At 43.9% G+C, this 13463-nt stretch overlaps 1 protein-coding gene across 4 annotated transcripts in view; it reads right to left on the reverse strand.

Annotated features, from left to right (window-relative positions):
• The window catches only part of AK7 (adenylate kinase 7), a 54556-nt gene that overhangs the window by 38319 nt on the left and 2774 nt on the right, over positions 1–13463 (reverse strand). For all 4 annotated transcript variants that reach the window (XM_033852551.2, XM_033852552.2, XM_033852550.2 and 1 more), the window contains exons 2-4: positions 13137–13325; positions 7856–7964; positions 1109–1203 (exon numbers count right to left, since the gene is read on the reverse strand). In XM_033852551.2, the coding sequence (XP_033708442.1) occupies positions 1109–1203; positions 7856–7964; positions 13137–13325 (393 nt within the window). The remainder of the gene's footprint in view (positions 1–1108; positions 1204–7855; positions 7965–13136; positions 13326–13463) is intronic.

A 13463-nucleotide genomic window follows, 5' to 3' on the forward strand; every position in this document is an offset into this window, starting at 1 on the left:
GAATAAAATGACTGGCCTGCTCCTTGAGATGATAGCAACCAAATGGAGTAGTAGGTGGGAGAGCTTTATAGGAAAAGGTCAGGAAACCTCTGGTCCCTGCCCTCAAAGACCTCCCAGTCCACTGAGGGAGAGATAATTAAACAAACAAACGGCCTTTGATGCAGTAAGTATGATAAATCCCTAAATATTTCCTTACTATAAATAATGTATTCCATTGAGTCTAACACGTGTATTTTTTTTTTCACATTTTAACATCTCTGAAATTAGAATGTGTCTTGTCATCCATGGTTTATCACAATGTAGAGGAGCATCCGATGCTTCAGTCAAGAAGCAACGGTGCTGTCCTCGCTGGAGCCTGGGTCACCTTCAGGTCACCTTGAGCACATACTGTCATCCTTAAACTGAGTTAGGTACTATGCATTTTGGTCTAATTGCCTTTCGCAGATGTCTTTAAAAAGATTAGAGTGTGACTCAGCACTGAGATGAAAAGGTAGTTCATAGGCACAGAGGCACTGGGGCAGAGAAGCAAATGGAAATCTGGTCTCAGGGGAGAAAATAAGCAATACTAGAAGAATGACTCTGAATCCATATTTTTTGCAAAATGATAACCATGAGCTTTATAGGAAACTACCTAGAAATAAATGACATGACTCAGGTTTTATACTAAGTTATTGTGTGAAAACAGACAGAATGCAGGTGTGATTCAGAGAAACTGGACTCTGAGTTTGAAGAAGTTTGGGGAATACTATAACCACCGTATTTTGCTTATATTTTTCCTTTTAATGTATGCACAGGAATGTATATGACAAAGATATAGGTCTAAATAAGTCTAAAAGAGAGGGCTTTCAATACATTTAAAATAAAAAGTGATAAGCATTGTTATACTTGACTAGGCGGCATTTTCTTCTTTTTTCTAAGGGGCATGTAAAACAATGTGGCCCCTTAGAATGAAGTGTTCTTTGAGCCCGTGAACTCTGCAGAGTGTTTATTACGGGGTAGGGTTCAGGAGTGTAAGAATACACCATCCACTGTAGAAAGTTCTCGCGTGCAGATTACAAGGAATCGGGGGTGAAATGTTGCATAAAGGAAAAGCCGGCACACTACTTACTGGGTCCAGGGGTTTGGACCGCGCCCAGGTCATCACCGTGGACACTAAAATAAACACCTTCCGCTTTTCGAAATGGCTGATTTCTTCATTCAGGGCTGTAGGGCCGAAAAGCCAAGCAGTTACTTGGATCCATTTAGAACGTGTTTTAAAATCATGTGTACTTTTAATCACCAGCGGGACTTGAAGTGACTCCTCTTTCAAGGAGTGGCTTTACCCCAGGGGGGCATCCCCTCTGATGCTGCCCCCTCCCCATCTTTGTCCCTAGCTGCCCCCCTCCAGCTACCCGACCTCTTCTGAGCCCAGCTCAAATCTTCAGCCCCTTCCTATTTCCTGGCCTGCAGCGGTGTGCTTTCACTTTTGGGGAGGGCTCGTGATACTGATAATAGCTGACACGGATGGGAACAGTTCATGGGCTTTATCGAATTCTCACCATCGGGGGATAGATACTCTCATCCCTGTTTCTACCTTCTAAGGGAGCTGAGGCACAGTTTGCCCAGGATCACGGAGTGAGGTGGTGGTACAGAGTCCGATCCAGGAAGCCTGGTTGCCCGGCCTATGCACCCCCTCCAGCTGCATGGAGAATGGAGTGGAGGCCCCAAATCAGAAAGCAAGGCCCTCTTTTTCCTTTTTAACCATTTAAAAAAATTAAAGTATAGCTAATTTACAATGTTGTGTTAGCTTCAGGTGTACAGAAAAGTGATTCAGTTATATCTATCTATATCTATATCTAATATATTCTTTTTCAGATTCTTTTCCATTATAGGTTATTACAAGACCTTGAATATAGTTCCCTGTGCCATACAGTAAATCCTTGCTCTTTATCTAGTTTGTATATAGTAGTGTGTATATGCTAATCCCAAACTCCTAATTTATCTCCTTACCTTCCCCCCTCTGGTAACCATAAGTTTGTTCTCTATGTCTGTGAGCCTATTTCCAGTTTGTAAATAAGTTCACTTACATGATTTTTTTCCATTCCACGTATAAGTGATATCATGTGATATTTGTCCTTCTCTGTCTGACTTACTTCGCTTAGTATGATCATCTCTAGGTCCATCCATGTTGCTGCAAATGGCATGATTTCATTCTTTTTTATGGGCAAGGCCCTCTCACGATTTCACATAAAGCAGTGCTATTTAGCCTAAGCGCTTGCAGAAGGAAGTAATTCCCTCCCCCTCCACTCCCCCTGGCTGGGGGAGAGCAGCTTATGTGTTGGGGGCTGTGGGCTGTGTGTGGAGGGAGGGCTTTGGTAACACTCCGATGCTTGATTAGGAACCATCTGTAGAGATGGGAATTTAGAATAGTGGTGGCCTGGACCTGGGAGTGTTTGGTTTCCAAAGGGTTTGTCATTCCCCAGGAGGGCTCCCCACACATTTAAGCACTGAATCTCCTTGAATACTTTCTGGCATGTGATTCCACTAAAATATTTTTCATAATGTGTAACTTTCCAGGAAAAAACAAAAACTAAAATGAGATATACTTAAATTGTCAGAGGATCTAAGCGACACAGTAGTCATGGTAAATTTTAGTCTCATGAGCTGATTTCTCGAAATCAATCTCGAAACAAAAAGGAAAACAATAAAATACTGATATCCTGAATCTAATAAACTCATGGAATCCAACGGTAAGGTGAGAGAGTATTATTGAATTAAGTCTAGGAACACTATGTCCACAGACCTACTAGAGAGTGGACTTGAGGACACGGGGAGGGGGAAGGGTAAGCTGGGACAAAGTGAGAGAGTGGCATGGACATATATATACACTGCCAGACGTGAAATAGATAGCTAGTGGGAAGCAGCCACATGGCACAGGGAGATCAGCTCAGTGCTTTGTGACCACCTAGAGGGGTGGGATAGGGAGGGAGACTCAAGAGGGAAGAGATATGGGGATATGTGTATATGTGTAGCTGGTTCACTTTGTTATAAAGCAGAAACTAACACACCATTGTAAAGCAATTATACTCCAGTAAAGATTTAAAAAAAAAAAGAACACTATGTCCACATATTAATCCCAATGAAATGTTAACTTTAGTTTCTATTTTTATTCTATTAACAAAAACCGCCTCTTCAATTTAATTTTGTTCTTTACCCTTCCTGCTCTGCTGTGCCTCAGATTGGCCTATTTTGTGAACGCTTGGCACACTTAGAGGTCTTCTAACTGGGTTATCCTTTTTTATTTGTGATCATTTTAATGGGTCTAAAATGATCTGCTCGTTCACTTGTGAACAAGCAGCACATTTTATCCATATATACAAATGTTTTCTTGCATTTCTTACACTTCATTTCTTTCTCCAGTTTTGCCTTCCTTTGATAGTATCTGTGAAAGGCAAGGTAGAGGAATTCTTTTATATTAAAATATTTGAAAATAGTTCCATAAAACATCATTAAGAAGTAATACATATCCACTGTAAAAACAAAAAACTCCCCAAATCTCAGAAAGTACATGAGGTAAAGTGAGAAAGTTCCCTCTACTATTCTCTCTATAGCCCCACCCACCCCATGTCCTCCCCACTCACCCAGTCCCCCATGACTGACCAAGGGCTATACTTTCTTACAGACACAAACACTTTGTATCCCAAAAAAGAGGTAACACATTTAAAAGTTTTTCACCAAATAGAGAATAAAATTGTCCTAATTATTTAAAGCTCTTTATTAGAATGAAGAAGGAAGCAATATAGAACATACTCTACATTTTAAAGCTCATGCAAGGAAATGCAGTGTCAAAGTTTGAGAACTACTATCTTCCCTTGATGATTAGTGGGAGACATCTTATTAGGTGCTGAAGCTCATCTGTCATAGCAGGAGCTCAGTGGTTAATGTCTAAAGTTCATAATCGGAGGACATCAGTGCAGGCATTTTTGTGTATTAAAAGGAACAAGTGGGTTAAATGAGGTTCCTTTTTTGTTTGTTTGTTTTTGCGGTACGCGGGCCTCTCACCGCTGCGGCCTCTCCCACTGCAGAGCACAGGCTCCGGATGCACAGGCCCAGCAGACATGGTCCACGGGCCCAGCCGCTCCGCGGCATGTGGGATCCTCCCGGACCGGGACACAGATCCCCAATCACTGCACCACCAGGGAAGCCCGAGGTTCCTTTTGAACAGTAGAGATGGGATGGAAAAGAAATGCAGGGAATTGTTGCTTTTTATTCTAAATCCTACTGTGCTTTTTAACTTTCAAAACATGTCCAGGTTTTATTTCAGAAAAAAAATTAAAATGTAAAGAAAATTGTGAGTATACATGATATAGAAAAAAATCAATTTCCAAAGACTGGCACAAAATAGGAACTCAGTAAACATTAGGTCTGATTATTATTTTAGGTGGTGAAATTATCTTAGAAAGTGCAATTACACATCATCTGTAAATATTTGCAAAGGGATAAACATGTGGACAGTAGGCGTTTAAAAAGCTCTGTTTCAAAAGATGACACATTGTTCATGTTATTGATTTGTCTCTTACTGAATGAAACTTAGGCCCACAGGGATAAATGAGAAATCAAACATTCTGAGCTCCTGAGGACTCCAGCACATCCACAGAGAGTACTTTTTCATCATGATTTCTCTGAATATGGTACAGATATGACTGAGGCTTCATTCCATTTCTCTGAACATGAGCCAAAATATAGCTTTGCTATTGGTCTTATTCAGGGGTTGGCAATGTACCGCCTGTTTTTTGTAAATAAAGTTTTATTGGAACCCGGCCCATTCATTTACATATTGTCTATAGTTGCATTCTTGCTACAACAGCAGAGGAGTTGGCTTGAAAAGCTAAACATACTTACTATCTGGCCTTTAACAGAAAAAGTTTGCTGACGCCTGAACTCATCTGCCAAAAACCAACATACTGAAGTGTAAAAAATACTGCAAAGTAAGGTGCTTGTGTCTTTTTGGCTGTCCTCCTAGCCTAGAATGGCAATTCAAATAAGCTGATTTGCTCTCTCCTTTGATCCGGACTTAATAAGGGGATGAATCACAAAGCACCGAATTGCTAAACTTCATCTTGTCCCTTAGAGTTCATTACCTTTTTCAATGCATTTAAAATATGAACGTGTTCTCTGCGACCCCTTCCTGACCCTTGCTATTGGGGAACGCTTGTTGAACTGAATCAAATCCTCACAGTTAGAAATAATTCCTTTTCTCCTGGGGTTTCCCGGGTGGTGCAGTGGTTAAGAATCCACCTGCCAATGCAGGGGACACAGGTTCAAGCCCTGGTCTGGGAAGATCCCACATGCTGCAGAGCGACTAAGCCCGTGCGCCACAACTACTGAACCTGCACTCTAGAGCCCGCAAGCCACAACTACTGAGGCTGCACGCCACAACTACTGAAGCCCGCGTGCCTAGAGCCCGTGCTCTGCAACAAGAGAAGCCACTGCGATGAGAAGCCCGCGCACCGCAATGAAGAGCAGCCCCCGCTTGCTGCAACTAGAGAAAAGCCACCGTGCAGCAACAAAGACCCAACACAGCCAAAAATAAAAAAATTTTAAAACTAAATAATTCCTCTCCTCCTAAAGTCACATCCATCTTGTGATAGCTTTTGTGTCAACATGTCATTCTCTGCCCTGCATGAAAGTTTCTCCCGAGTCCCTTAGCTCTCTTGTGGGCCTACAAGAGCCTTGAGGGTATCTTTTTTTTTAAATTTGTCTTTGTATCTTCCCAATACGTTCAACCCCACCTCCTTAAGCCATGCCTGTGGAATGAATAAAGGTTGAATTTTGAAAGTTAATGTTTCTTTTAATGATCAAAAATATTCTATTCTTTGGACACATAAATCAATGGAACAGAATAGACAGCCCAGAAATAAACCCATGCACTTATGGTCAGTTCATCTATGACAAAGGAGGCAAGAAAAGACAGTCTCTTCAATAAATGGTGTTGGGAAAACTGGACAGCTACATGTAAAAGAATGAAATTAGAACATTCTCTGACATCATATACAAAAATAAACTCAAAATGGATTAAAGACCTAAATGTAAGACCAGAAACCATAAAACTCCTAGAGGAAAACATAGGCGGAACACTCTTTGACATAAATTGTAGCAGTAGTTTTTTGGATCTCTCTCCTGAAGCAAAGGAAATAAAAGCAAAAATAAACAAATGGGACCTAATTAAATTTAAAAGCTCTTGCACAACAAAGGAAAACAGTGACAAAATGAAAAGACAACCTACTGAATGGGAGAAAATATTTGCAAATGATATAAATGATAAGGGGTTAATAGCCAACATATATAAACAGCTCATACAACCCAACATCAAAAAAACAAACGACCCAGATTAAAAAATGGGCAGAAGAACTAAGTAGACATCTTTCCAAAGAAGACATACAGATGGCCAACAGGCACATGAAAAGATGCTCAACATGGCTAATCATCAGGGAGAGGCAAATCAAAACCACAGAGATACCACCTCACAACTGTCAGAATGGCCATCATCAAAAAGACAACAAATAACAAGTGTTGGCGAAGATGTGGAGAAAAGGGAACCCTTCATGCACTGTTGGTGGGAATGTACATTGGTGCAGCCATTGTGGAAAACAGTATGGCGGTTTCTCAAAAAACCAAAAACAGAACTACCATATGACCCAGCAACTCCACTCTTGGGTCTATATCTAAAATAATGAAAACACTAATTCCAAAAAATACGTGTACCCCAATGTTCCTAGCAGCATTATTTATAATTGGCAAGATATGGAAGCAACCTAAGGTCCATCAACAGATGAATGGATACAGAAAAATTGGTGAATATATATACAATGGAATACTACTCAGCTATAAAAAAGAATGAAATTTTGCCATTTGCAACAACATGGATGGACATATTATGCCAAGTAAAATAAGTCAGACAGAGAAGGATAAATACTGTATGATATTACTAAAAAATACAACAAACTAGTGACTATAACAAAAAAGAAGCAGACTCACAGATATAGAGAACGAGTTAGTGGTTACCAGTGGGGAGAGGAAGGGGGAAGGGCTTTATGCGGTAGAGGATTAAGAGGTACAAACTATTAGGTATAAAATAAGCTACAAGGATATGATGTACAACACAGAGAACAGGCAGTATTTTATAACAACTATAAACGGAGTATAACCTTTAAACATTTTGAATCACTGTACTGTACACCTATAACTTATAATATCGTACATTAACTATATTTCAATTTAAAAAATTCTATTCTTCGGAAGCTCCTGTTGCTAAATTAATTAAACAAGGAAGCCATTAGATTGAGGTGGTCCTAATAGCTTAGCAGCATAAATAAGCAAACCCAAACCTAAGAACAGCTAATCACAAACAGTCCTAACCACTGGACCGCCAGGGAATTCCCAATATGAATTGAGTTTTGTTCATATAAACTCTTCTTTTTTTTTATATATAATAAGAAACACTGTCAAATGCAGTAAACATCAACTTTATTTTTATGTATTTATTTATTTTGGCCACCCTGCACATTATGTGGGATGTGGGATCTTATTTCCCCAACCAGGGATGGAACCCATGCCCCCTGCACTGGAAGCACAAAGTCCTAACCACTGGACCACCAGGGAAGTCCCTCACATAAACTCTTACATATTTTCATATGCCTCCCTTTATGTTTTAATGCTATCCACAGGCGTATCCACTAGTCTGATTTCACTTCCTGTTTTAGGTGAACTTCAGATCAGTTCTTCCACGGTCCTAATTTGCCTAGTGTTCCTGAGATGACTCTTAGGTAAAGTAAAAAAGTCCCGTCCCTGGAGATCAAGGGTGCATCTCACTGACCAGAGACTGCCCAGATGGCTTCCTCCACTTGCTGGGGGTTCTCAGTGATGTTATAAATGATAACATCACACTCCAGCAGGTGCATGAGAAGGTCTTCTCGAGAGATAGCCTGAAAAAGAAAGTTGACAGTCATTTGTTGCAAGAAGCGCACAAAGTAACCTTAATATTTAGATGGGAGTGACAATTTCCAAATGAGATATGTTGCCTGGAGAGTCCCACAGGAAACATTCGCAGAAGGATTTTTTTATTTAAAATGAAATTTTGGCTCTCTTCTGTGTGTAGTTTTCAAGTAACAAAGTTTATGTAAATAGCCTGGAACAGATGAATAAGAAAATTGCATAATGATCTTAGGTACTATTTCTGCATGCTGTTTAAACCCCGATTCAGGAAGAAAGAATTAGAACACACTGGAAGAAAATGTGTGAGGCATTTAAAACAAACTCAAGCTCTATGCAAGATTCTTTGAGCAACTATAGATCATGAATCACTCAGAAATGCTGATAAGTGATTAATATGGATTATTTCAGAATCCTCAAAATGGAATTAATCTGGTCTCATTCGAGATGTAAGGTACCTTATTACAGTTGACAGCAGGGAGTATTTTAAAAAAAACAGAAACTTTTAATGGTTAAAAATACCAAGTTCTTATATGGGATGAAAGTAACTTTGGTGATCACTGTGTCCAAAGGAAAACACGCACACTTGGTAAATCATGATTGGAATGATTGAGGATGAAACAGGCACGTTTTCAAGAGAATGGTCATCCTGACCAGATATTGAGTGACCATGATTGTGCATTCATTTGTTCCCCCAGTAAATATTTGTGGGCCCTCATTTTCACCCCAAGGGGAAAGGCAAAATAAATAATGTATGATTGTTGATATTACAGATTAGCACGCGCGCGTGCGCGCGCGCATGTGTGTGTGTGTGTGTGTTGTTGGCAAAATTTTAACAAATAACTAGGGTCTAATGTGGACGAGGGCGCAGCTAAGCACATATGAAGCCTTTGTACAAATTAGAAAAAGGAAACCTGCTCTTGGTGGAAAAATTATAAGGCACCCAGTCTGGGACACACTGTAGCCAGCAGAACACATCGCTTTTCAGCTCCTACCCATGCCCATAGCTGGGCAACCTTGCGCAGTGTGCAATCCGTACAGCCCTACGTGGCAGCCCCCGAGGTAGAAAGGGCTATCATAGAAGGACATCTGAGGTTTGATGGACTAGGTGAAGTATGGGACTATGGCTCATAGGAGTTGACATTTGAGCTGGGCTGAAAGGGTGAATACAAGCTCACTCAGCAGAGCCTGGGAAGTTCACGGACTAGCAGGCCATTTGCTGAGCCAGGCAAAAGCACCTTTGACAACCTGGACCAGCCTAATGTTTTTCCATCCTCCATTCTCTCTCACCTTTCATGCCACTCTTGCTTCTTCCCCTTGGCTGCCCAGAACCCAAGCTCTAGCTATACCGATGCTTTCTATTCCAAAGCACACCATACACTTTGCCAGATGCCCCCTTGTGTGTCATTTCCTTGTCCTTTTATCTGCTTGGAAAGCTCTATTCAGCCCTGGAGGTTCAGCCTCAGTCCCAGCATCACCAGTAGACCCCAAGCTCCCAAAGGAGGGCCAGCTGTGCAGAATCTCCCGATCAGAGGAGGTTAGGGGGTCTTGCTCTGTGTGGCAGGGAGGCGTCTGAAGCTCCGTTTGCCTGGCGCTATAGATAAGACTGAGAATTCATACTGCCCTGTTCAGAGTGCTCTGCACGCGGCTGTGCGCACACCTCTGTCATCATGTCACTGTCCTGCTCTGTAGCCACTAGTTGACATTGCAGAGTTCCTGCTAGGCTGCGAGCTCCGTGTTTTTCTGCGGGTCTTCAAAGTGCTCAATACTCATTCACTGAATCAAATTCAGGTATAAAGAGTGATCAGTGATGGAGATCTGAAGCAACGCAGATAGCCAGGAGAATGGAAAGTAGGCATTCTTTCGAGAGCGATTAAAGACACGAGCTGAGGCCTCCCTTCCTTCAGCTGCCGCTAAGGTGCTCCGTCCTTCCAAGGAAGCTAAGGCCGCGTTGGGGCGAGGCCCTCACTTCATCTGTCCGGCAGCCCCCGCCTAGCACTGGCCCCGCACCACGGCCTCCGTCTCGGAGCTCGCCTGCATCTTCTCGGCCCTCATCCCGCATGACGATGAGGTGATGGTCACAGAGGACAAGATCTATGCTCTCATTAAGCAGCCGGTGTCAATGTTGAACCTTTCTGGCCAGGATTGTTTGCAAAGGCTTTGGCCAAGGTCAGCACACAGGGAGCCTCATCGGCAGTGCAGGGGCTGGTGGAGCTGCCCCAGCAGGAGGTCCTGCCTCCTCCACCGCTGCTGCCCCCGCTGAGGAGCAGAAAGTAGACGCAAAGAAAGAAGAATCTGAAGAGTCTGACGATGACAGGGGCTTTGGTCTTTTTGACGAAACCTCTTTAGTAACATGTTCAATAAGAAGCTGAGCTCTTTAATTTGAGGTCAGCAAGGAGGCCCTCTGTGCTCTGGAAAAATCTGGCAGGAAAGGACTTCAGACAGACATTTGCAGGAGAAATTTTTATGAACCCAATATCGTGTGTCTTCTCGTACCTAGAAAAGCACCAAAGGCATGACTGGAGAGATCTGCTCCTTGTGACCAGAACTGACCTTTTGCTGAGACGTGTACTTGCTTGCACGTGGCCCCTTCACCCAAATCACACGCGTACTGACTCCCCACACCCCAACCTCTTTGGAGCAGTTCCTCAGAGCTCTCTGAGAGGCTGTCTCCCAGGCTATAGCCCTCAGTCAACCCCAAATAAAACTGAACGCACAGCACTCGCAGTGTGTGTGTGTGTGTATGTGTGCGTGTGTATGTGTGCGCGTGTGTGTGTTTTCCAGTCTATACTGGGAAGCCAAGAGCCCACAGCAATGCCAGGCTTGCAGTTGTGATGGGGGCAAGTGCGTGATGAATGGTGGAAAGGACACTCTTGCTTGTCTACAATCATCCATCTCCTTTTCTTCTTTCCCAACAGAACCCCAATTTTGTGCAGATACGCCCCTTCTCAGCCTGTGGGAAATTAACTCCACCTTCTAGTTTAAGGGATGGGCCTTACTGATCTCAGGGTAAGTGATTGGTTCAGGAATCAGCGAGTGACTCAACTTAAGACACTGAGATTCAAGGCACCTGTGGTGTGCTGCTGGAATGTTCATCCTCCTTTTTCTGAGAACTTCTGGAAGTTCTCTTCATCAGAGTGTTGCTGCGTTTGTGTGCAAAGCCCTGGAATGTTGCCGCCTTGCTGCCAACCTGAGGATGAAGTCCCTCCCAGAGGAAGACAGAGCCCAGAAAAGGGCTGGAAAAGGAGCTGCAGCCCCTGGGTCATGCCAGGCCTGAAGCAGGTGCTTCCTTGAGACCACCAGCCACATAAGTTGATGAATTCCTTATTGGTTACTGATTTGCATTGCCTTTTTTTTTTTCCTATTACTTGCAGCCCCAAACAGCCTAAACTGATAATAGACAGCAAGGCCCTTAATACCAATTAGGGCAGAGTAGTGTTTTGTTTTTGTTTTGTTTTGTTTTGTTTTTTGCGGTACACTGGCCTCTCACTGTTGTGGCCTCTCCCGTTGCGGAGCACAGGCTCCGGACGCACAGGCTCAGCGGCCATGGCTCACGGGCCCAGCCGCTCCGCGGCATGTGGGATCTTCCTGGACCGGGGCGCAAACCCGTGTCCCCTGCATCGGCAGGCAGACTCTCAACCACTGCGCCACCAGGGAAGCCCCAGGGCAGAGTAGTTTTGTAGAGGAGTGTGAGAGACTTCATCCTGGGTAAATTGATATAGAAGTGCTGCAGGACATCTCGGGGAGTAGACTAGGAAGCAGTTGGATGTGCAGGTTGGTCAACAGGGCTGGAGAAGGATTTGAAAGGCGTTGGCTTGTACAGGGGAGCTGGAGCTATAGGACTGAATAAGATTTAGAAAGGATGCCTATTAGGAGAAGGGAGGGAGCTCTGAGAAAAACTGCATTTAAAGGGAAGGAGTGGATGCGTAAGGGCAGTCTGCCAGCTGCTGCTGCTGGGAAGCAGGGAAGAGAGGCCCTTGGTAATGAGGGGCTGGCTGGTGACAATGGCCAGGGCATCTCCTGTGAAGGGGTGGGGGCTGGAGAGTGCAGGAGTGAGGCCTGCAAAGGTGGCTGAGCCCTCTCTCAAGTTCAGTGGTGGCAGGGGCCATGGGCAGAGAAAGAGGCAGGGAGGCCAAAGTAAGAGTATGTGTGTGTGTGTGTGTGTGTGTTTCCAGCGAGAAAGATGTGAGCATACGTAGACGTGGAAAGAAAGAAGCCAGTGGCGAGTCAAGATCCAGAAGAGGGTAAAAGGGGGTAAGTGGTGAAGAAAGTTCCCAAAGATGGTAGGAGGGGACTCATTCATTCATTGACAAATACTTATTGAGGGCCAGTGCTGTCCGTCACCGTGCAAGGATACACATGAGAATAAATGGGGTGCTGTCTCTACTCTCAAGGAACAGATACTAATAATGTGACCCACAATAGACAGATAATAACAATGGAGTGAGAAAAGTGTAAGAATCTAGGCAGGTAGAGAGCTCAGAATCTAAACTGGGAGTGGGGAATCATGGAGGGCTTCCTGGAGGAGAAGACAACCCGAATTAAATCGTGAAGGATGAATAGGGCTGGTTGGAGGAGGGAAGAGGGAAGGCTATTCCAGGGTACAGCATGTGCAAAGCTGTCTCCTAGGATCTAGAGGGCTGCAGGCAGGGTGATGGGAGGAATTAGGCTGGGAGGGTCACCCTTCTTGCAGGTATTTAAGTCCTTGGATGAGGACTGTGTAGAATTTGTCATGTGAAGGCAGCAGTATTTCTCAGTAAGACAGCAATATAATGGTGTTATCCTTGAGTGGCTTATTACCAAAGGAGATGTCTCTTTCACAGATTGCGCCGGCCATGGCCCAGAGCCATGTTGGGGTGGTGCAGGGCAGAATACATTCTAAATACAGGGCAGAGAACTTTATGAGTCTGAAAGTCCAAATGAGATCCATACTTTCTAAGAATATCTCATTTAAGTTCTCTGCTGCAGGCAAGACTTGAAAGTGGAGAGACAAGGGTTGTTAATTTCCATCGCAGGAGGAAGACCTGCCCTCACCTCTCTCCTCAACTTCCCCACCTTCTCACATTGGCAGGAGAGAGGAGACAAGGAGCAAACACAGTGGCAGGGCATCGGAGCAGGGGGTGGCCCTCCCCTTCGCCCCCTGTCAGCAGTCCCTCTGGACTTACATAGTAGGTCTCCATGGCAAAGTTGGGGCAGGGGGTTTCGAGCGTGGAAAGCGTGCCCACTATCTGGAACGTGCCTTCCTTCAGGTTGGCTGAGGAGGCTTCTGGCACGGCTGATTTATCTTCATCGTGCTTTTCCTCCTCTTCGGTAATTTCTTCAAGTGAAGCCCCGACCACAGAGGTAGAGAGAAACTGCAAGCAAACAGGAATTTCCTGAATACTAAGAACAACGGAGAGTAAGGCCAGTCAATGAATGACGATTCTAAAACCTGACCTTTACTGAAGGCTTGCTAGCGGTGCCACTCACGCTTTGTACACCGGTATCTCATT

This window comes from Tursiops truncatus, chromosome 2 (assembly GCF_011762595.2).
Source record: "Tursiops truncatus isolate mTurTru1 chromosome 2, mTurTru1.mat.Y, whole genome shotgun sequence".
Lineage (NCBI taxonomy): Eukaryota > Metazoa > Chordata > Mammalia > Artiodactyla > Delphinidae > Tursiops > Tursiops truncatus.